Source organism: Sminthopsis crassicaudata, chromosome 6 (assembly GCF_048593235.1).
Source record: "Sminthopsis crassicaudata isolate SCR6 chromosome 6, ASM4859323v1, whole genome shotgun sequence".
NCBI classification, from domain to species: domain Eukaryota; kingdom Metazoa; phylum Chordata; class Mammalia; order Dasyuromorphia; family Dasyuridae; genus Sminthopsis; species Sminthopsis crassicaudata.
The window spans coordinates 180,522,379-180,543,581 of record NC_133622.1 but is presented as its reverse complement, the minus strand read 5'-3'; the positions used below and the strand labels follow the sequence as shown (position 1 = coordinate 180,543,581).

The window sequence follows — 21,203 nt, the reverse complement described above, 5'->3', positions numbered from 1 at the left end:
GAGCCATCCAGATACCCAACAGGAAGAGATATCAAACTGGGAGTCAGGAGAGAGGTAAGGGCTGGATGTACAGATTTGGAATCATCTGCACAGGGGTGATGGTCGAAATCACAGGAAAGAGACCAGAAGAGAGAGCGTAATGAGAGGAGAGGGTCTAGGATGGAATGTGGCAGCTCGTGCTCCCCTGCTCAAGAGGCAGGATGTGAGGAAGTCAGCTAAAAGAGCAATGACAGAGAAATGTCCCAAAAACCGGGACAGAGAGGAGACAAGGAGAGGACGGTCAGCAGTGAGGGGGAGAGGCAGACAGACAGACACCCAGAGAGAGACCAAGTGCCAAAGAAATCTGAGATTAAAGGGCCTCGTCTCCCCTCTCTCCCCCTCCTGACTGCCCACCTTTCACTCTCCAGGTGATGCACGTCCTCTCAAGCGTGGCCCCCTGGCGGGGAGCAGCAAGGGGCAGCCGGTGCCCTCCCAGCGGTATGGGGCTGTCTCCCTGACTCGACTCCTGCAGGCCCCGCAGGACTCGCCACTTTCCCCCATTGGGTCACCCCCTTTTTAAGGTAATTTCTCATTCATTTCTTCTCTGCAAGTGTGCTAAGCGATAGACAATGACCAGCGGCCACCCGAAAAGCCCCAGCATTTGCGGGGAGGTCAGCTTTTAATACAGAATAGTGGGGGAAGGAGAGCGCCGGCAGTGCGTTTTTAAATAACATTTGGCACAAAGTCCCTGGGCCGGATCTTCATCACCACGGATTTCAGAGAGTACCACCAGCCGTGCCAGGTGTACCAGACGACGCCGTTGTCCGTGTCACCCGTGTAGGCCCCTCTGTAGTACAGCCCGTTGAGGTTTGCTGAGTGACACCTGAGGGGCAGAGAGAAGAACGGGGCCTCAGGGACGTCCTTCCTCAGCCTCATCTGTGGGTGGCAGGGAGCTGGGGACAGAAAAGCGGGCTCCCCGCTCCTCCGAGGGGCAGGGGAGGTCCTAGCTCTGAGATCCCACCAGGGTCAAACATACAAGCACCCAATTGTTCCGTGACTTAGAGCCCTGGAGGGTGACTCCCCCGAACTCGCATTCACTCTGTGAAAGAGCAGGATTTGAACCCCATCTTTCATTCTTATATTCAAAAATCCCCTGCCCCTTCAAAGGCAGGTAGGGCCTGAGGCAGAAAAACACTAGCCTCGGACACTGCGGTGTAGGGCAGGTCACGTAAGCTCCCTTTGCCTCAAATTTCCTCATCTGTAAAATGGGGACAGCATCTGCCCCAGAGTTGTGATGAGGATCCAATGAGATATCTGTAGTTCCGTGTCTGGCACATAGTAGGTGCTGTGGAAATGCTAGCTATCATGTTGTATAAATTTTATTATTCACTGTTTATTGTTATTTGGGCATTTATGTGGAGAATTGGCTGGAGAAGGCTGAAAGACTGTCGGGTTTTCGCCCAAATAACCAAACTGTGGCAAGGTTGACCTAATTAGAGCCTGCTTTCCTTCCCCCCGCTGTCCAGATGGCTCCTTCCCCGGTTCTGGCTGCTTCACTATCAGGAGGCTCAAATGACACCTCTGAACTCTTCCCAGTCCAGATGAGAAGTGGAGGGAGGCCCACTGGGGCCTGGGAGTTAGCGGAGGCCGGCCCGGCTCTCCTGACTCCTTGTCCCGGGACTTGCTCCCAGAATCCTTCCCCGTCCCCATCACTCTAGCCCTTCTGGGACTGTCTCACATTGCCCTGGTTTCCAGCTTGTTGATACCCAATTGTTTGGATGGTGCTGAAGAGGGCGGGACCAGGACGCTTGCTAAGCATCCCCAGAACGTCACCCAATGCCCGCACACAGAAGGTGCCTAATAAGTGCTCTGGCGGACCTGCCTCTGAAGGAGTCCCACACCTGTTGTACCACCAGCCGGCCCTGTCCTCCTCAGCGCAGTTCCCCGAGTAGTTGTCGTTGTCGCGGTCCCGAGTGCTGAATTTCATTCGCAGGTGGCTGGCCCACCACTGGACCTCGGGATGGAAGCTCCCCGAGAGCGAGTCCCCGGCATTGCCCGAGTACCCCCTGAAGCTCAGCTCGTAGGCACTCTGAGGGAGAAGAGTCAGCCCCTCAGCATCCGCTGCCCAGAGAGGGGGCCCCCGGGGAAGGGCATGGGGGGCTCCGGCGGCCTGGCGCCACACCCCTTCTCACCTTTTCACTGCCCACCCGGAAACTTTCATACTGCGCAAAGCGGTGCTTGCCTTCAAAGTCGGCCAGGTCGATCTTCAGGGTGTAGTCTCCTGCACAAACAAGAAGCAGACGCCCGTCTTCGGCCGCCTCTGGCTCTGTCTCAGAGAGCGGAGGACCACGCTGCTCCCGATCAAAGCCCGCTTTCTGGAGGGCCAGCGGCCGCCGCTGGGCTAAGGGAGCTTCCCGGCCACTCTCCATCGAGTGCGAGCCTGGGAGCACCAGCAAGGCACTGGGGCAGCCAAATGGGTCACGCTCTTCTGCTTACACATGTAGAGGACGTGGGCTCCTGAGGCAGGACGACCTGAGTTCAGATCTGAACTCAGACACTCCCCGTGTGACCCTGGACGAGTTTATTAGTCCCAATTGCTTTGCCCACCCCTCCAAAAAATGAAGAACATAAGAAAACAGAGAAAGATATGAAGTTCCATGGAAGGAAACTCACCCATGTTAGCATTGGAAGAAGGCCCTCACAAAACCTAGCAGGAATGCTATTAATGTCCCCATTTTACAGGTGAGAAAACCGAGGCTCAGAGAGTTTAAGCGATTTGTCCAGAATCACACAGCTGTTATCTCCAGCAGGATTTGAACTCGGGTCTTCCCCAAAGGAAGAGCACAGAATCTGACTAGAGAGGTAAAGTCATGAAGCACTAGGGTGAACAGGGCAGGGGAGGGGTGCTCCTAGTTAGCTGCCAGTGCCTACAGGAAAGTCAGTTGTGGGAACCGGGGAGGCCTTGCCTAGAAACAGGAGATCCCGAAGGACCAGACAGCCACCCACCCCCACCCAGCTGAGCCAGGACAGCGGGAAGTGGAGGAACTGCACACAAGGCCAGCTGAGGCCCGATGTCAAGGAAATCTTCAGAGCAAGGAAAGCTGGACTCCATGTTCTGGAAGGGCAAGGGGTGTAAGAGCTGGTGTCCTGAGATCTCCCAGCACTTATTGGGCACCTTATAATGGAGTGGGGTGCTGTAGTGGATGGAGGCCAGGAGGGGCACCCAGATGACCTGGTTTTAAATCCTACCCCAGATGCTCAACAGCTGTGTGATGCTGTCACTTTTTCTCAGAGACTCAGTTTTCTAATCTGTAAAATGGAGACAGAGCCTGTAGCTTTCTGTCCTACCAGGTTGTTGTGAGACTCAAATGAGACAGCAGATGTTAAATGCTTTGTAAAACTGGAAACTTTGGAGAAACAGGCGTTGTTAAGAAAAGAAATTTTCCTGAAAGGCAGAGGCTGGAAGAGATGCCTGCTGCGGCCCCCGGCCCCAAGACTGCTCTTCATATGGTCTGTGATCTCAGGGATCTCGCGGTTTTAAGTGTTCATTTTGGCACAAATTTATGTGGAACATTCATTTTACAGGAAAAAAGCCACAGCAGCCAGTCCGTGCGCTAATGCACCAGCACTGATGCCCCCCCACCTCTGTCTCTGTCTCTCTCCCTTCTTCCTCCCTCTCTCTCGCTGTCTTTGGGTCTCTGTCTTCTCTCTCTTTCCTTCTCCCTCTTTCTTTCTTTTTCTCTCTCTTTTTCTCCCTGTCGCCCCTCCCTCTCTCCTTGCTTTCTGTGTCTGCCTCTGTCTCTCTTCCCCCTCTGTCTTCCCTTCCCTCCTTCCTTCCCTCCTTCTTTCTCTCCATCTCTCTTTCTTTCCTCCCCCTTTCTTTATCACTTGTTTAGGATCTTTTAAACTAGACATTCAGAGGGGTTTTCTTTCTAAAGTCAGATGTTTAGAAACCAGTCCCCCTCCTTCAGAAAAGTTTGAATGTCCAAAAGAACGAAAGGCTTGGGCCCAAGCAGAGAGCTGCTGAGGCCCTGCTGGGCAGGTTTCCAGGGACTTCAAGAGGAAGCCAGTAAGTGGAAGCAGCCAGCCCGAGAGGAAAGCAGGAGGCCCCAGGGAGGTGCAGGGTTCCAGTGGCCTCTGGGCCAGAGGGAAAGAAATCTGGGGGAGGACAGGAGGAGGAGGAGTCTTGAGCAGTCACTTTTGCAGGGACTCTGGTCTGCTGGCTCAGAGAATGGGCAGGCATTGTCCTGTTGCCCAATTAGCCTCAGGGCTGGCCAGTGGTCAGCCCCTTGTAACAAGGCCTAGCCCTGGGCTGGGGAGCTATTGGACCCGGGCTAAGTCCTGTGGCCACACGTGGCCAGTTCTTTGCAGGAAGGACTAATTTGAAATAATTTGTCTTTGCAGGGCCTGAGCTACCCCGGCTTGATTGTTGCCCTTTGTTCTTCAAGAGGACCAAAGAGACATCGCTGTGTTGGACTCAAGTGTGTCTGAATGTGGCTGATCAGATCAGTACAAGCAAGGACCCCCAGGCTCCAGACTAGCGGCCAGGAGGAGTCTGAGGAAGACTCCCAGCCAGCTACACGTGGGCACTAAATGCCCACATTAGAGGGGTTCTGCCCCCAGCATCAGCTACCCCTGAGTCCCTCCCCCCATGGAGAACCCAAGAAAACAGCCCGTGCTGCCTACAAATGGAGGATTCATAGGGGACTCAGACTGAAGGGCTCCTGTCTCCCTCACTCTCTCTGCCTCCATCCTTTTCATTCTTTCCCCCCCTTTTTGCCTTCTGTTTCTTTCTTTTGTTCTTTGTTTATTCCTTCTCTCTTATCTCTCTCTTTCTCTCTCTCTCTCTCTCTCTCTCTCTCTCTCTCTCTCTCTCTCTCTCTCTCTCTCTCTCTCTCTCTGTGTCTCTCTCTCTCTCTCCATCTCTCTCCATCTCTGTCTCTCTTTGTGTCTCTGTCTGTGTCTCTGTCTCTCTCTGTCTCCCCTTCCCTCCATCAATCTCTGCCCTCTTATCTGAAAAGAAAGCATCACCAGGCATCCTCCAAAAACCTTAAAAGTTTCAAAGCTACAGGAATCTTACTGTTGAACAAAACAAGATTTCCCTACGTGCATCTTACGTTGGATGGTCAGGAAGTGGAGATTTTTATTCCCGAGCCAGTATTCGCCATTTTTTTGGTCAAAATTTCCAAAACCTTTTTCATAGTCGTCCCAGTTCCTGAAAATCCAAAAGAAAACCACACGTAGCTGTCACCTGCCTCCCCATCCAGCCCTTCCCCACCTTTTTCCTCCTCCACCTCATGCCTGTGATCCCAAAGCCCTTTCATACATCTAGAAGCACTGATATTTCCATTACACAGATAGCTGAAGCTGGGGAAAGGCAAGATTGGGCTAAGATCACTGAACACCTCAATGACAGGAGCAGGATGAGAACCCCATTGTTTTTGCCTTTAATGCAGGCTTTCTCCCTAACTCACCAAGGTCCACTTTTCTTTGCCTTCTTGCTCATTGGGGAAAAAGTATCAGTGCTCAGTATTTTGTCTTAACGGGAAAGATGGAGCTTTGCCTCCATTACTGGCCACGAGATGACCGGAGTGCAGAGCTCCACCTCCAGCTCTAAAGCTAGACTGCATCGCGGGTCAGGGTACCTGTCAAAGTTCTCCGAGCCATCCCAGCGCCTCTGTACCACTGTCCAGCCGCCCCCATCCGTCATGTCGCAATAAACTGAGAACTGGTTCGGACTTTGCAGGGGCTTGATTTTGTAGAAACCACTGAGCTTGTGGCCGTCATTGAACACCTCGGAACAGTCTGTCGGTAAAACGTGTCAGGAGACTCCCAAGAGTGGCCCCAAGAGTCCCTTCAACAACAATTATCCCCTCACTGTCAGAAATACAGAAAACATTTTAAAGAGACCTGGGTTTGAGGGTCAGCGGGATACCCTGCGGTAAATCTAAATCTCAGAGAGGGAGACTCTGTCCAAGGAATGGATTAGAGGCACTGGAATTGGGATTATCGGGTCTTGGGAACTCCTAGGGGAGCAATCTCCTTTGGCAACCAGAGAGTAACAAGCACATGAATTCTACAGACTGCTCAGAATCATGGTTTTAAATGCATAAACAGAATACACAGGATTACAAAGGAAACCAAACCTAAAGAAGTCACTAAGATTTAAAAATATATATATGAATTCCTGGATCCCAAATTATACAGCTAGAAAGTGTCCAAGGGGGGATTAGAATTCAAGTTGTCTAAACTCTGGGTTAAATGATTGATTGATCTGACTGCCTCTGTAAACAGGACCACAGACTATGAATTTATCTTTAATTTTATATATATATATGTATTCATCTTTAATTTAATGAATTTATCTCATCTACTTCAGAGAGAGTAGGGAATAGAATTCCACCCCACAATGGGGTAGAAGAGACAGATTCAGGAAAGTGCTTCATGGTTTGTTGCTTTGTTAATGGGCTGGGAAGGAAAGTTCTGCTGGAAGAGGACAGAGCCCTCCAATCAGGACACCTGAGCTATGCCATTGGGGAGGCCAAGGGAAGTCCCCCAGCTGGGACTGACCTGCGTACTGCCTCCTTCCCCTTAGGGGGGGGATGAACTTCAAGTCTCCTCCGTCCATCAGCTGAAGTTCCTGCTCCTGGAGGAGCTGCTCAATCTTCACCTGCTGCTGCTTAACCTGGGCCTCCAGGAGTCCCACTTGGTCCTTCAGCCTCTGCTGCTCCTGGAGGCAGCTCTCCAGAGCCTAGAAGGGAAAGCAGAGCTCTCCATGATGGAAGATGGGACTGACTTTTTGGAGCCGTCACCTGCAGGACCAGTCCTGAGGTCTCTCTGGCACCTCCCACCCCCCAATGCTCCCTCTGCCCAAGCTCTGACCACTTTCCCCAGATGGCTGGGCCAGCATGCTGAGTGTCCTGCCCACAATGGCACATCCATGGCTCATGAAGCGCACTAGCTGCTAGAGCACGGAAGGGCTCTGACCAGTGTCTTAGGGTCACCTGCCTCTACCGAGGAGAGCCCAGGCACCTGTCATCCCTCCAGCCTCCCATGTCCATGAACTCCATTTTCTCCTCAACTTCTGATGCTTCCTGACTCCTTATATCTAACCCACTTGCCACAGCATCTCATCTTCAGACCAATCAGAGAATGGCATTCCCCTACCACCCAGATTGCTTTATATCTGGGACCAAATCATAGAATCAGAGTCTGAAATTATCTTAGAGGCCTAATGCCATTCATAAATGAAGAATTCCCTCTCAAATCTATCAAAAAGAGATCAAATCACCTTAGGTTGAAAATTCCAATGAAGGGGCACCCTGGGACTAGCCATTTCGCTTTGGGACAGCTCTCATTGTGGGAAGATTTTCCTGACATCAAGCCTCAGTTTGTCTTTTTAAATAATATTCCCCATGATCCTTGTCCTTCCCTCTGTGGCCAAGCAGATGAAGCCTAATCCTTCCTCCAGAGGACAGCCTTTTCAATCCTTGAAGACTTCAATCGTGTTTTCCTTGTATCTTCCTTCATCCCTAGCTTCCTTCAAGAACCAAGTAAAATGCCACCCTCTCCCGAAGGCTCTTGCCATCTCCCCGGATGCTAGTGCCTTCCTTCTGTGGTTATCTAGTTTATCTAGACTATAACTGATTTGTCCTCAGTTGTTTGCATGCCATCTCCATACTAAGAAAGTAAGCTCTTTGCGGGCAGGGGTCTTGCCTTTTTTTGCATCTCCAGCAGTTAGCACAATGTCTGACACCCAGTACTTAATACATTCTCGGTGGTAGAACACCTGGACAGGGGAACAACAAGTTCAGCACCCTTCTCTTCTTCCTCTGTCTCTTAGCAGCTGCTCTCTTCTGTGGTTATTTCTGTGGCTCTACTCTATCATCCTTTGGAAGACAAGCAGCTGCTTCCTCCTCAGAACATCAAGGAGTTCTCTCCTCTTCAGGGAAAGAGTCTGCAATCTGTAATTATGGTTTTGTTTTGATCTCCGAAAGCTCAGTCATCCTTTTCCTTCCTCTTCTCTTTTTGTAGACTTTCTTCTGTCCTCGGGTCACTTTCCCTATGCCCTTTACAATCCTATTTTGTCGCATGGAAATCATATTTTTGTTCCTTTGAGGAACACTTTGTTATCTCAATAACCTTGAGTCCCTTCGCCTTCTCCTCAAGGAGAGTGGGAGAGCTGTCTACATTCGGAACTTAACATTCTCTTGTTTATGATTTTAAAAATGATCAAAAATCAAAAATGTATTTTGTTATGATGGAAATGTCATATAATCAATGCAAGTCAGTACACAAGCTCTTTTGTTTGTGAAATAAATCAGACAGGGGTGTGCTGAAGCTGGCTCATGCAGGTTTGAAAACTGTTAAATTTTCAAGGTAAGCATTTAAACCTTGGAAGTAAGTCAATTCCACAAACTGGGGCTTGACTTTATATTATTGTTGATTGTCCTGACTTAAAGTAATGGGGAAAATGTTAATGATGCAGATTTTTTTTTTTTATGAACTAAACATTAAATATTTACCAGCACAGTTCCAGCTTCAAGTTATTTGAATCTTATTTCCTAAGCATTTCCTTAAGACTTCTGTACTCCTTGAAGTCTTTTGGGTAACAAAATGGACATAACTCTTGGCTTTCAGTCAGGAAGGACTGAGTCAAATCTGACTTCAGACACTAGCCATATAACCCTGGGCAAGGCACTCAACCCTGTCTGCCTCAGTTTCCTCATCTTTCAAATGAACTGGAGAAGGAAATGACAAACCATTCTTAATATCACTGCCAAAAAAAAACCCCAAATGATGTCATGGAGAGCTGGACATGGCTGAACAACAATAATAACTTGACAATAACACTCAGCTTCCTTTTCAACAACCCCTCTAATTCCTTTCCACTTTGGAATCAGCTGATTTTTTGTCTCTGTTGTTTTTTACTTATCTATTTGTTTAACTTACTAATAGTTCTGCTAACTTGGCTTGCCTTGCCAACCACCTTTCCCTATTCTTTCCCTTTGATTCCCTGTTATTGTTCAATTGTTTTTCAATTGACTCTTCCTAACCCCATTTAGGGTTTTCTTGGTAGAGATTCTAAAGTAGTTGGCCATTTCCTTCTCCGCTAATTTTACAGATGAGGAAACTAAGGCACACTGTTATATGGCTTCTGGTCACCCAGATAATTAGTGTCTGAGGTTGGATTTGAAACCAAAAAGATGAGTCTTCCTGACTGCAGGCCAGGTGCTCTATATACTGGGTCACCTAGCTGCCCTCCTCTCTCGTCCTTACCACTAGTCTTACTCTTCTTCAACCTTCCTTCACTTGAAGTTATAAGAGAAATTTAGACTTCCCTGAATAATGTTTTCTTTCCAGTTTTCCTCAGTTTCTACCAATTTCATCTCTTCCTATCCAATCCCTGGCCTTCTTCACAAACCAAACTCTTCACCATCACCTGCACAATTTCCTGGTCCTTCTTACCCAGCTCAAACTATCCCTCTTCTCCTGCCCCTTCACAAAGCCATCTCATCCACTTCTGTTGGTCTGAGCCAAAGAAGACCCCATGCCAACAATGGCTTTAGCATAGCAGCTCCTTTCAGCTGCTTTGCTAAATTTTGTTAAATGATTACAAAGCACAATGGCATCCTTATTCCTTCTGACTAGCAGAGCCATTCTGAAATGAAAGCACTCATCAAGCACTTAGATTTGCCAGGCACAGAGCTAAGCAAAGAGTATCAAAAAACAGGCAAAAAAAAAAAAAAAAAAAAAAGGCTTACCTTGCCTTTGGGAGGCTTACATTCTAAAGTAGAACAAAACATAAGAAAGATAGACTCAGAAGTAGAGGCAGAAGTGTTTCTGATAAAGGCCTCATTTCTAAAAATATAGAGACCTGAGTCAAATTATAAGAATACAAGTCATTCCCCAGCTGATAAATGATCAAAAGATATGAACAGACAATTCTGAGATGAAGAAATTAAAGCTATCTATAGTCATATGAAGAAATGTTCTATGTCATTGTTGATTAGAGAAAAACACATTAAAACACCTATGAGGTACCACCTCACATATATCAGATTGGTTAAGATGACAAGAAAAGATAATGATAAATATTGTAGGGAATGTGAGAAAACTGCTTTATTGCTCAAGTTGTGAACTGATCCAGCCATTCTGGAGAGCTATCTGGAACTATGTTCAAAGGGCTATCAGATCTTTGATCTAGCAGTGTCACAATTATCCCAAAGAGATGATAAAAAAGGGAAAAGGACCAACATGTGCAAAAATGTTTGTGGGAGCTCTTTTTGTGGTGGCAAGGAACTAAAAATTGAGTGGATATCCATCAATTGGGGAATAGCTGAATAATTTTTGGTATATGACTGTAATGTAATATTTTTGTTCTATAAGAAATGATGAACATGCTGAGTTTAGAAAAGCCTGGGAAGACTTACATGTACTGATGCTGAGTGAAGTGAGCAGAACCAGGAAAACATTGTACACAGTAACAAGAAGATGGTGTTGTGATCAACTATGATAGACTTAGTTCTTCTCAGCCATGCAGGACTTGGAATGGAAAATACTATCTGCATTCAGAAAGATGACTATGGAGATGGAATAAACATCAAAGAATACTATTTTCACTTTTTTGTTTGCTTTTTTTTCTTGTGGTTTTTCCCTTTTGTTCTGATTTTTCTTTTCTATATGGAAATACATTTTAAATGATTATACGTGTATAACCTAAATCAGAATGTTTGCTTTCTTGAGGAGGAGAAAGAAAAGGGAAAGAAGGAGAAAAAAATTGGATCCCCAAATCTTACAAAAATGCATGTTGTAAACTATCTTTACATGTAAACAGAAGAATAAAATATTATCTAAATAAAAGAAGAAGCTGGGGCAGAGGAGAAGGAGCTAAAACACTTGGACATTCCCAGAAAATGGCATGGTGCATTTAGGCCAGGCAACAAAAAATAAAAATTCAGCAATAAGAGAACCCAGTGTCCCAGAAGAAGTATGTGCGACCTTGTGGAAGAAAGGGTACAAGTGACATGACATGGAGATAGTTGGAAGGAGAAGATACTTGTCATAGCAACACTTATAGCTCCATTTTAGAGAGAAGAAAGATCAAGTCTGCACTCACACAACTAATAAGTTCTCGAACTAGGACTAGAACTCAGATCTCCTGGCTTTATTGCCCACTGTATTTTTCTTGAGAGCTAAGATTTTCAGTAATGAATCTATTGGACTTTTTGTTGTGCCCACAAACTCCCAAAGGAGTTTGAACTCTGTATCTTTCCCAGCACACAGAAAAAGGACTTGCTGAGGGAATGAGTGAATGAATGGTTGGATGAATGAGTATCACAGATAGCAGCATTACATATCCAACCCCTGGGGAATACCCAGTAGAAACCTCACCCAGCTTCTCCAGTCCATCATCAAAGTCACTGCAAGGATCACACTGAACCAGTTCATCATCTTCCTGTTGGGAAAAAAAAGTCACCAAAAGAAAATTAGTCCAAGATTGCCTTTAGGACTAAGTCCGTACTCTGCTGGGACAAGGGAGTCAGAGTCAGTCTAGGTCCTCTCTAATTTGGGGGTCTCTTGGACCCATTCTGGCTGTCCTCCAACCGGGAGCAGGGGTGGGGACAAAAGGGAAAAAATAGACCCTGCTGCCTATGACATAATTGCAGCCTGCTGTTGGGAAATACTGTTTCTTTCTAATTTGTATTTGTTTTGTTTGATAAAGCACACAGCCATTAATGGTGAATTGCCATTATTCTGTAAGTTTGGGGAGGTTGAGATTGAGATAGAAGTTGCTCCAAGAGAAATGGGGGCTCAAGCTAAGTAAAGAGGGAGTTTGTCATTTGTTAGTATTTGCCCTCCCCCCATGATCAGTGAACCTGGAATGAGAGGGAGTAAGGCAGAGGCGCAGGTATGTAGCCTAACATCCCATCACACACACACATTTGTCTGTGGACTTCAGCAGGGGTAGCCTGGGAAGGGAAGACCAGGGTTTGCCTTTCCAGTGACCGGCTGCTTTGAGAGCTAAAAAAGGGAGGGAAGCAGGAGACTACCTTTCCAGGTAAAAGAGACATGGAATCTTGATCTCCCCCCCCCCCCCCCATCCCAGGCAGATGCCGGACCTTAGCAAACTATCTCTAAAGTAAAACTCAGGAAGTTCATCAGGGGTATTATCACATGCCCAAAGCCCCCAGGACAGAGACAACCGCTAGACTTGCCTGAGAAGGTTCTCCAAGAGTGAGTGGGGCAGCCCAGCCTCCCCTTGAGCCTCCGGCCTCCGGGATTCAGGACACTCGGTGTAGCAGCCTCAGCCAGCTGTGCCCCAGTTACACTGGGATCCAGCAAGCGCAGGGCTGCCTGAAGAACTGCTCCGGAAGTAGGGGAGCCCTGGCTGCCCGCCAAGAGTCAACACAGAAAAGCATCGATTTGCCTGAAAAAGAGACCCATGCAAGGCCTTATGGGCCCAAGGCCGGGACAGCCACAGGCTAGGCTTTTGTTCAGACCTTATAAAAATGTGGGTTTTGGTTTTCTTTATAAACAGACTTTTGTGGTTGCCTCGATCAATGTTATAATCGGATATGTAAATGACCACCGGTCCAACATTCCCATTTTTACAGGTGAGGGACTGAGAGCCACACTGCTGACTAATCTGAGGAAGGCCCCCAGGTAAGGACAGTGAGAGAGCCCATGGCTCCAAGCGCTCCTGCTCTCATCTAAGGAGGAAAAAAGCCCCCCAAGCCAGGTCAGTCTGTCACATTATCTAGGGGCCAAGGAATATGAGCTGTAGTCTCCCAGAGATCATTCCTGCTTGTGTGGTACGGAAATGGTGAGGGGTCACCATTTAATAAAAAAGCTGGAGAGAGCTCTAGAGAAAAGCAAAGTTTATTGTACATTCTCGGAGAAGGGCGTCCCACTCTTCGAGTAGACTATCGAAGAGAGGAAGCGCCTCCTGTGGGCAGGACAGCACCTTTAATCCCTAACGCAAAACGCCCCCTCCCACCACTGACCCTCATCCTCATTGGCTGAGAGTCTTACATTCTAAACGCGAGATCTACCCATGAAATTGAACTTGACCAATAAGTACATAGTTGCCCATATTTGGATGAAATAGGGAGATGTCATAGGAGGGGAAGGCAATGCCCTTCAGAGTCCTTCAGGCCTACTCGAACTCTGAAGTAGATGAAGCCTTACTCAATTTTCACAACTGTCTTGAAAGATCTCACCTCATCTCATTCAGTCCCTCCTCTTATTTTGTACACTGAGATCTCTTCAAATTTTTGTAACATAATTTCACATTCCCTATGAATTCCTCACAGCATCCATCTAACAGACCCTTCAGCTTTCTCTTCCAACCTGATCATTCCAGATGATGAGTTTTGGACAATTCTGGTTATTAATCTGATCAAACAAGGGATGTAGATAGGGAATAATATAACACCACTAAGGGCTATAAGGCCAAACCAAAGGAGCTGCTTCCACCAGCTTCCCAAACCAGGACCATCTAGAAGTATTGAACAGTGAGGTCCAAGTCTGTACAGGAACAGGAGCAAGTTTCCTAATGTTCTTAGTGATTTCCTTCACTAGATTACCATTGTTACCAATCTTTATACAACATGTGGATAAATTTAGTTTAGCACAAACTCTCCCTTTCTCAGCCAACAAATAATCCAGCACAAGTCTATGTTGTAAAACAGCCTCTCTGGTTTGAGTAGCTTCATCAGCCAAAAGATGTAGTGCCTCAGCTGTCTGATTGGTGATAATCTCTACAACTGCCTGAAGCCTAATTATCCTGTTCAACATCTATATTGGAGTTCTATATCCCCAACTTCCATCTTGAGCCCAGGTCGCTGGCCCATACTCTTTGACTATTCTTTCTGGAGGCCAGGCCTCACCCCAACCATTTGCATCTCCAGTCCAAGTGATGGAGGTATCTAAACTCCGTTTCTCCCTTCCCAAATCATCGTACGACTGAATCCCTAAATATTGGTTTGCCTGTTCGGGAAGAAAGAAAACTTTTGGCTTTATTAGTCCAATATAATAATTCCCTGTCCAATTGAGAGGCAGATGAGTATAGGCAGTTAAACCACAGATCCAATAATGACCCTTTAGAGCAGGTTGTTCCCTTGGAAATGTCTGAGCTATTCCTTGTAAAAGGGTAATATTGTTGGTCTCTCGTCCCTAGGGGGCTTCCCCCCACAAAGGGGTCATACTGGCATTTCCATAAACCTTGCTCTTTTCTCCAACTACAATTGGCAACTGGCCACTGGCCTGTTAGATTAGAGGTACTCCAAAATGTGGAAAACAGAGTCCCATGTTGCCCGGGTGTCCCTGGGGTGACATTATACCAACCCCATTGGTAACTGTACCCAATGTATATGTTCCCTTTCCTCTTATTCTCTTTTATACATCTCAATACATCCCATTCTACTTCACTACACTCAGCAGTAGTGACTTGTTGATAGCAATATCCCTGCTCTCCTATTTCTGGGAGAACATCCAAGGTACAGTCTTTCTAGTCCTTCCCACACTTCAATTGAGGATTCCTCCCCGTATCCCGCCAATATTTAGACATTTTTGTACAGTCAATTGTCTTTGGCCTCAGGTCTGTTCTCGAATAGGTCCACTCACATACACTACTTCCCAGCTTCAAACCTTGTCCTGTCTGATTTAAGCATTATTTCCCTTTCCTATCTTCTGTCAATGACCACTGATGTTTCTCTTCTAAATTCCAGAAACCGGTCCCATTATGAATTTGGGATCTGTTGCTAAGGATCCAGGCTGGGCTTAGGGGGACAGGTACCCATGACCATTGGTTATATTGTTGGGATCCACCACAGATCCAACAATTCGATAAGTTAAATGTTCTCCTTATATTCTGCATGAGCAGGAGAAATTGGTTCTCATCTCTAGAAGGTCATAAGGAAATAGATAAACCCAAAGCTTAGGGAGAGCCTCATAATGTTCAACTATTATAACACCGTGAAGTTAAGGTGAACTTCCCAAAGGAAAATATATCAAATCACAAACAGGCAAAGAGACCCGAAGTAAGAAAAGAGAAGTCATACAGTCACAATGCACTGGATTCAGAATCAGTGTTCCCATTCAGTGGAGGTCCCCTCCTCTTATGTAATTGGAGGTCTCCCCTGTCTTCAACTGTCCACTCTGATAAAGGTGGCGCCACAGGTCCTTTTGTCCTGGTGTGGTGTGTCCAGCCTCGTTCCTGAGTGCGAATCGCAGTATCTGAAGTCAGTATCACTTGGTAGGGTCCGTCCCAGCACGGAGTCAGCTTCTCGTCCTTCCCCAATCACCCAATCACCAACCTGAATTCTATGAACAGGGAAACCTAGAGGAGGAGTCTGAGCTATTAGCCCTTTTTGTTGAAGTCCTTGCAAATGTTCCAGCAATGATTTCACATATCTCTTAACAAACAAATCCTTAGTTTCTAAAATAGGGTCCCAGTCTCCCTTAGGATAAGCCTGGAAAGCATGACCATACAATAATTCATAAGGTGAAAGCCCAATATCTCTACGTGGCTTGGTCCTGATTCTAACCAGAGCGAGAGGAAGGCATTTCGTCCAAGGTAGTTGGGTCTCTAAAGAAAACTTAGTCAGCTGCCATTTTATTTCTTGGTTCATCCTTTCTACTTTCCCAGAAGAGGGAGGATGCCAAGGGGTATGGAGATCCCAAGTGATTTCTAAGGCCCTAATCAGATTCTGCAATACCTGGGCAGAAAAATGTGTTCCCTGATCCGAGTCTATCCTCTCCACCATTCCATGTCTAGGAATAATTTGTTCTAATAAGACCTTACTTACTGTCGAGGCAGTTGCTCGGCCTGACGGGAATGCCTCCACCCATGAGGTCAGATGGTCCACTATGACCAGCAAGAACTTAAGGTGACCCACTGGTGGCAGCTCAGTAAAGTCCACCTGGATGCTTTGGAATAGTCTGATTCCAGGAGGTCGTCCCCCTTTTGGAAGCTGGCGTTGGGCAGCCCTGTTAGTCCTTCGACAAACAAGATAACCGTCCACCAGTTGTCGAGCCATAGTATATAGGCCGGGGGAAATATACCTTGTCAGTATAGCATCACACAGGTTTTGGACATCCCAATGACTGCCCTGGTGCAGTTGCTGAAGGACTTGCCTCATACTTGCTTTGGTCAGTACCTCTCTGCCGTCAGGTAAGAGCCATCATCCTTCCGAGTTCTCAACTGCTCCGAGAGTTGAGGCTTTCTCTTTTTCCTCCTGAGTAAAACTAGGAGAGGGTAGACTAGGGGGAAGTACAGGTATCAAAGCCATTATATGAGAGATTTCCTGATCTCCGGCTCCCTTGGCCTCCCGGTCTGCTAATCTATTTCCCCTTACCTCAAAAGAATTTCCCATCTGATGTCCCTTTACATGTATTACTGCTATATTCCTAGGAGTCAGAATATTTTCTAGTATCTCTCTGACTAGTGTATGATGAACCAGTTCTTTACCTTTACTGTTTACAAATCCTCTTTCCTCCCAAATACATGCACCACACCCCAGGCATATTTAGAATCAGTATATATATCCCATCTTGGTCACGCAATAATTTTAACGCTTGATTTAAAGCATACAATTCACAAAAATTCACAAGTTTGAGCCAACTAATGGGCAGGTAGACTGCCCTTGGTAACAGTGGAAGTTCTAACAAACCCATTTCTTTTCCCATTTACCATCCTAGAAGAACCATACATAAATTCTAAACAAATATTTATCATAACCTTGTGTTGATAACAATAAGGAATTTGTCCCAATGAGTTTATATCCAAGTAGATCTTTCATAAGTGAACATTATTCATACAAATCAGTTTGTTTTTAAAAACACCCAATGCAAATACAATCATATACAGAATGTCTAATTCCACACAAGAGAATTCAAGAAGTTTTGATAAGAGATTCCCATTAACTTGTAATGGGAGAGACATTCTGCTATTCTGAAACATAAGGTCTTATCAAGTATTCTGATAGAGGCAGGGGGGGCGGGGTTTGCAGAACTAAGAGGCAAGGAAACTGAGGCAGGACTGAGTCAGGACAATAATTCAAAGTTAAAACATAAGCTAGCCAATCATAGTCTAGCAAATTTTCAGCTAGAGTCCCCTGTAAAGGCCTTTTGTCTCTGCAGCCTTCTCCAAACCCCGCATCTGCTAAAATCAGGTGTGTCTAGCTAGTGGACAGGTAAAGAGCTTTTTCAACTTTTTGCAGCCTCTCCCTTATCTGTAGAGACAAGAGAGCGAGACAAAAGGAGACCTTTTGTCAATCGCAGCAATTCTTAAAAGAATTGTGCCGAGCATAGAGCTCTAACAACGATCCAGGCCAGAAGCAGCCTGGATGTCCGCTGCAAAAAAGAAAAATCTTTTACCTTTTCCAGCGTTCCATTCAGTACCCAAATTATGTCTTTTTTTCGAGGTCCTTCATCAGGGAACCGAAATGATGAGGTAAGCAAAGAGTAAGTAGTTTCCAATTATGCCTGAACTGAAATAAGACGTCAGTTTTTCCCAATTTTCTGACCAGTTGAAATCTCAGTTTCCCTCCCCCCCCCCCCCCCCCCCCGTTTACAGAAATTATCAGATTATACATAACAGACTAGTAAATTTCCCAAAATAGCAATAGTCATACAGTTTTATACAGCAGTAGTTCTGTTCTCCAGGGGACAAAAAGGAAGCAGGATTAAAATTATATGATCTTGGATTATGGAGCATTCTTTTCTAATAGTATTGCCTCATGTTTCAACATTCTGGAATCTGTGAGCCATCTCCCAGCCCTCTAGATTTAATATTGTTCTAACTTGAATACCCCTTCATTTCATCTTCTCTGCATATTTAATAGGGGATTGAGTGTCAAAAGTTCTTTCCCCACCATGATCATGCAAGATATGAAAAACGCATCTGAATATAGATCTATAGTCAGGAACTTGGGATTGGGGTTCCAGAGATTGCCAGCTTCGTCTCAAAAAGAAAGGCAAAGTGGGAGCGGTCCTAGCAATGTATATCTCACTGACCACTTGGCTCTAATTACAAACAAAAACCAAGGGCATGATTTATTTAAGGCAGTTTTACTTCAGGTAGCTGTCCTAATTTTAACCATTCCACCTCCAGATGGTGGAGTTTAACGACCTATGCAAAGTTATACCTGAATTCAAAACTCCAAGTAAATATTAGCTTCAGTCCCAAAAGATTTTATCTCCTACAGCAATTATCATTAATCAAGGCTTCAGGTGAATGTAGTTCTCAAGAATCACAGTAAAGATTCATCCTAGGAAGTTCACAGATTATACAGTTTCTTTCATAAAGTAGATGGTTCTAGGTTTAACATTACAGATTATTTTGCCTTCAAAATACTCAATACAAGAAAAATTCTAAATCTCATGTTGTCCATCCCGTTTCCACAGAAAAGAAACTTTCAGATCTTTCAGAGTTAACATCAATACTCTCTTCATTCTGGAAAGGATTAAAATTTTTGCAAATAACCCTATCAAATTATCAGATCAGATTAAAATAACCTTTAAACAAGGTTTAAACCTTTAAACATTGAATAATTTGCTTTCAGAAAACTTCAGTTCCAACTCCTTAGAACAGTTATAGACTTGAAAAATAAAAATAAAACATTCAGTTATTAACACCATATAAATGTAGGCTGTTCCTTTAAACAGTAGAAATAATTAATATCTAAATCAGGAAGGAGGTGCAGTTATTAAAAACAAACAAACAAACAAAAACCCCCACTATACTTAATGGGAGAAGGGACCTCTCCACGTGGTCACCCTTCCCCCACACCACCATGCTTCCCGACCCAATATATCATAGGTCCATTTAAACTATTAATTACTTTTACAAATCAATCTTTCCTGTCCCATCTTTAAGTAAATATAAGTATATATTTTTAAACTTTACACTTCAATGTTCGCAAGTAACTGACCCAAATTTCATAAAACTTAATACATGCCCAACAGAGCTGAAAAACACTTAAGGCATAGCTCAGTTACAGATTACCCAATACCTCTAGCAAACATACCATCTAAGTAGGGAGATACAACCACAACCTCCCCTAAGTAAGCTACCAGCATTTTGTTTTAAAAACCTATGTTTTAACTAAAAATCCCAACACAGCTTTAAATTCCCAATAATATAAAACTACTTTGCTATCAGATTTAAAACAATGAACTTCACTAAATAGCGGTTTCTTTCCCCCGGCCCACGTGGCCCTGCTGCAGTCAGGACCCGTGGGAGGAGAAGGAAGGAAGCCACCATCTTCACTGGCTCAATCCCACATACTTCCCCATGTACAGGGTTTCTGATCCCATATGGGATCTACTAACAGGTATTTCTGGTCAGCTGGAACGACCCCTGCTTCAAAAGACCTAGTTCTCCTCCCCGCCCGAAGGCCCCTGGAAGGGCTAATGGAATTAAATCCCCTCAGGTCCTTCCCTTCAGGTACCATTTAATCCTTTTGGCACCACCAGTCTGCAACAAAACAACAATACCTTATCCGCTTTTTCTTGCTTTTTATTTTTCCTCATATTTTGGCAGTTTGTTCCAATTACTTAATTTATCTCCCAAGGGAATATCTACCGGTATTTTCAGACATTTTTCTCATTCCTCTCCTCAAGGGCTGGCTGGGACTAGGCCACACCCATTGAATTTGGAAGGAGTTTAACAGACTCCTAAACGCCCAAACCCGCTAACCGTCGCCGGTTAACTCAGTCACCCAGGAAGGCCTAGCTCTCTTCCTGTCTACCGTCTACAGCCCCCTCCAGAATCTATAACTAGACTCAAGGGGCTTCACAGGACGCTTACCTCTGGGTTGCTGCGCAGCAAATTACTTGACTGATCTGTCCTCCACCAACCGGTTGGGATTTTCACCGCGGAGTTTCCGTTGCTGTTCTCTGAGTTTCTCCACTTTGGGTCCACTCTACGTCAGGGGGCAAGGAGAAGCCCCTGGATGCTGGCGGGCTGCCTAAATCAAGGCAGGGCGCCACCCCACTAGCACCCAGGAGTTCAATTACTCACCGAGTAAAGGATCCCGGACGAGCCCCCAAACTGTGTGGTACGGAAATGGTGAGGGGTCACCATTTAATAAAAAAAGCTGGAGAGAGCTCTAGAGAAAAGCAAAGTTTATTGTACATTCTCGGAGAAGGGCGTCCCACTCTTCGAGTAGACTATCGAAGAGAGGAAGCGCCTCCTGTGGGCAGGACAGCACCTTTAATCCCTAACACAAAACGCCCCCTCCCACCACTGACCCTCATCCTCATTGGCTGAGAGTCTTACATTCTAAACGCGAGATCTACCCACGAAATTGAACTTGACCAATAAGTACATAGTTGCCCATATTTGGATGAAATAGGGAGATGATATCATAGGAGGGGAAGGCAATGCCCTTTGCTCGAACTTCAGAGTCCTTCAGGCCTACTCGAACTCTGAAGTAGATGAAGCCTTACTCGATTTTCACAACTGTCTTGAAAGATCTCACCTCATCTCATTCATGCTGAAGCCTGAACCCTCACCTTTTGTGCTTCCAGAACCCTGAAATTCCTTTCTCTGATCATCAGATTCCATTGTCTATCTCTCTTCAGGGTTCCTGCTCTCCTATTGATGCTTTCTTCTCACCGGGACTTCCACTCATGAGGGTGCTGGAATCGACTCAGACCAGCTAAGAGCTGATTGTTAAATGTTAAAAGTCAGATTAAATGTCCTGAATACATTTTTTAAATGAAGAGCCGGTTGTTAAACATCTACTAGCATATTTCTGCCTCCAACTACCATGCCCCCTCAATACTTTCCCAGGCCATCACCCCTGTTTTTGATACTTTGCCTCCCCATTCCAACCTCACCCTCCACACTGATTTCTAATCAGTCTCTTTATATTCCCATGGAGCTTACCCCAGCTTTAATCACTGAATGGGTGTTGCCTCAGTCAAACTGAGACTTGTTAAAGACCTTAACTTAAAAAGACCCAGACAGGGCCAGCTCCAGGTGTCCTGATCTATATCTAGCTACTCGACCCAGATGGCTCGGGAGGGGAAAGTGAGGCAGGTGACCTTGCCCAGCCTCCCTCATTTAAATCCAATTCATTTGCATGTCATGTTATCACCTCCCTGATGTCATGGTGTTCTTCCAGAACCAAGGGCAAACAACAATAAAGTACTCAAAGCCACACAAAGTGCCTGGTGTGTTAGTCAGAGCTTAAGGATTGATTCTTGGTAAA

General features: G+C 45.6%; 1 protein-coding gene across 4 annotated transcripts; it reads right to left on the bottom strand.

The window, feature by feature from the left end:
• Positions 1-639: 639 nt before the first annotated feature.
• On the bottom strand, positions 640-20,985 carry FGL1 (fibrinogen like 1). Of its 4 annotated transcripts, XM_074275131.1 has the most exons (13): positions 20,879-20,985; positions 20,503-20,655; positions 20,009-20,096; positions 19,796-19,910; positions 15,045-15,199; positions 12,198-12,409; positions 11,374-11,437; positions 6,550-6,730; positions 5,625-5,784; positions 5,097-5,194; positions 2,172-2,260; positions 1,881-2,068; positions 640-862 (listed from the first exon to the last, which is right to left on the bottom strand). In XM_074275131.1, the coding sequence occupies exons 7-13, from the start codon at positions 11,431-11,433 to the stop codon at positions 703-705; spliced, it is 936 nt and encodes a 311-aa protein (XP_074131232.1). In that variant the 5' UTR covers positions 11,434-11,437; positions 12,198-12,409; positions 15,045-15,199; positions 19,796-19,910; positions 20,009-20,096; positions 20,503-20,655; positions 20,879-20,985; the 3' UTR covers positions 640-702. The 4 variants fall into 4 exon arrangements, with proteins under 4 accessions (XP_074131232.1, XP_074131235.1, XP_074131233.1 ...); XM_074275134.1 differs by lacking the exons at positions 20,503-20,655; positions 20,879-20,985 and having other exon boundaries at positions 1,858-2,068; positions 11,374-11,433; positions 12,194-12,409; positions 20,009-20,182; XM_074275132.1 differs by lacking the exons at positions 20,503-20,655; positions 20,879-20,985 and having other exon boundaries at positions 11,374-11,433; positions 12,194-12,409; positions 20,009-20,181.
• Positions 20,986-21,203: the final 218 nt, after the last annotated feature.

What these genes read in the sequence shown, in the direction of transcription:
- FGL1 (XM_074275131.1), bottom strand. Translation starts at nt 11,433, where the DNA reads ATGATGAACTGGTTCAGTGTGATCCTTGCAGTGACTTTGATGATGGAC. An exon ending in CCACTTCCTGACCATCCAAC is followed by an intron (nt 2,261 to 5,096) that starts GTAAGATGCACG and finishes TTGTTTGTGCAG; the next exon opens with GAGACTACACCCTGAAGATC. An exon ending in TCCGGGTGGGCAGTGAAAAG is followed by an intron (nt 2,069 to 2,171) that starts GTGAGAAGGGGT and finishes CTTCTCCCTCAG; the next exon opens with AGTGCCTACGAGCTGAGCTT.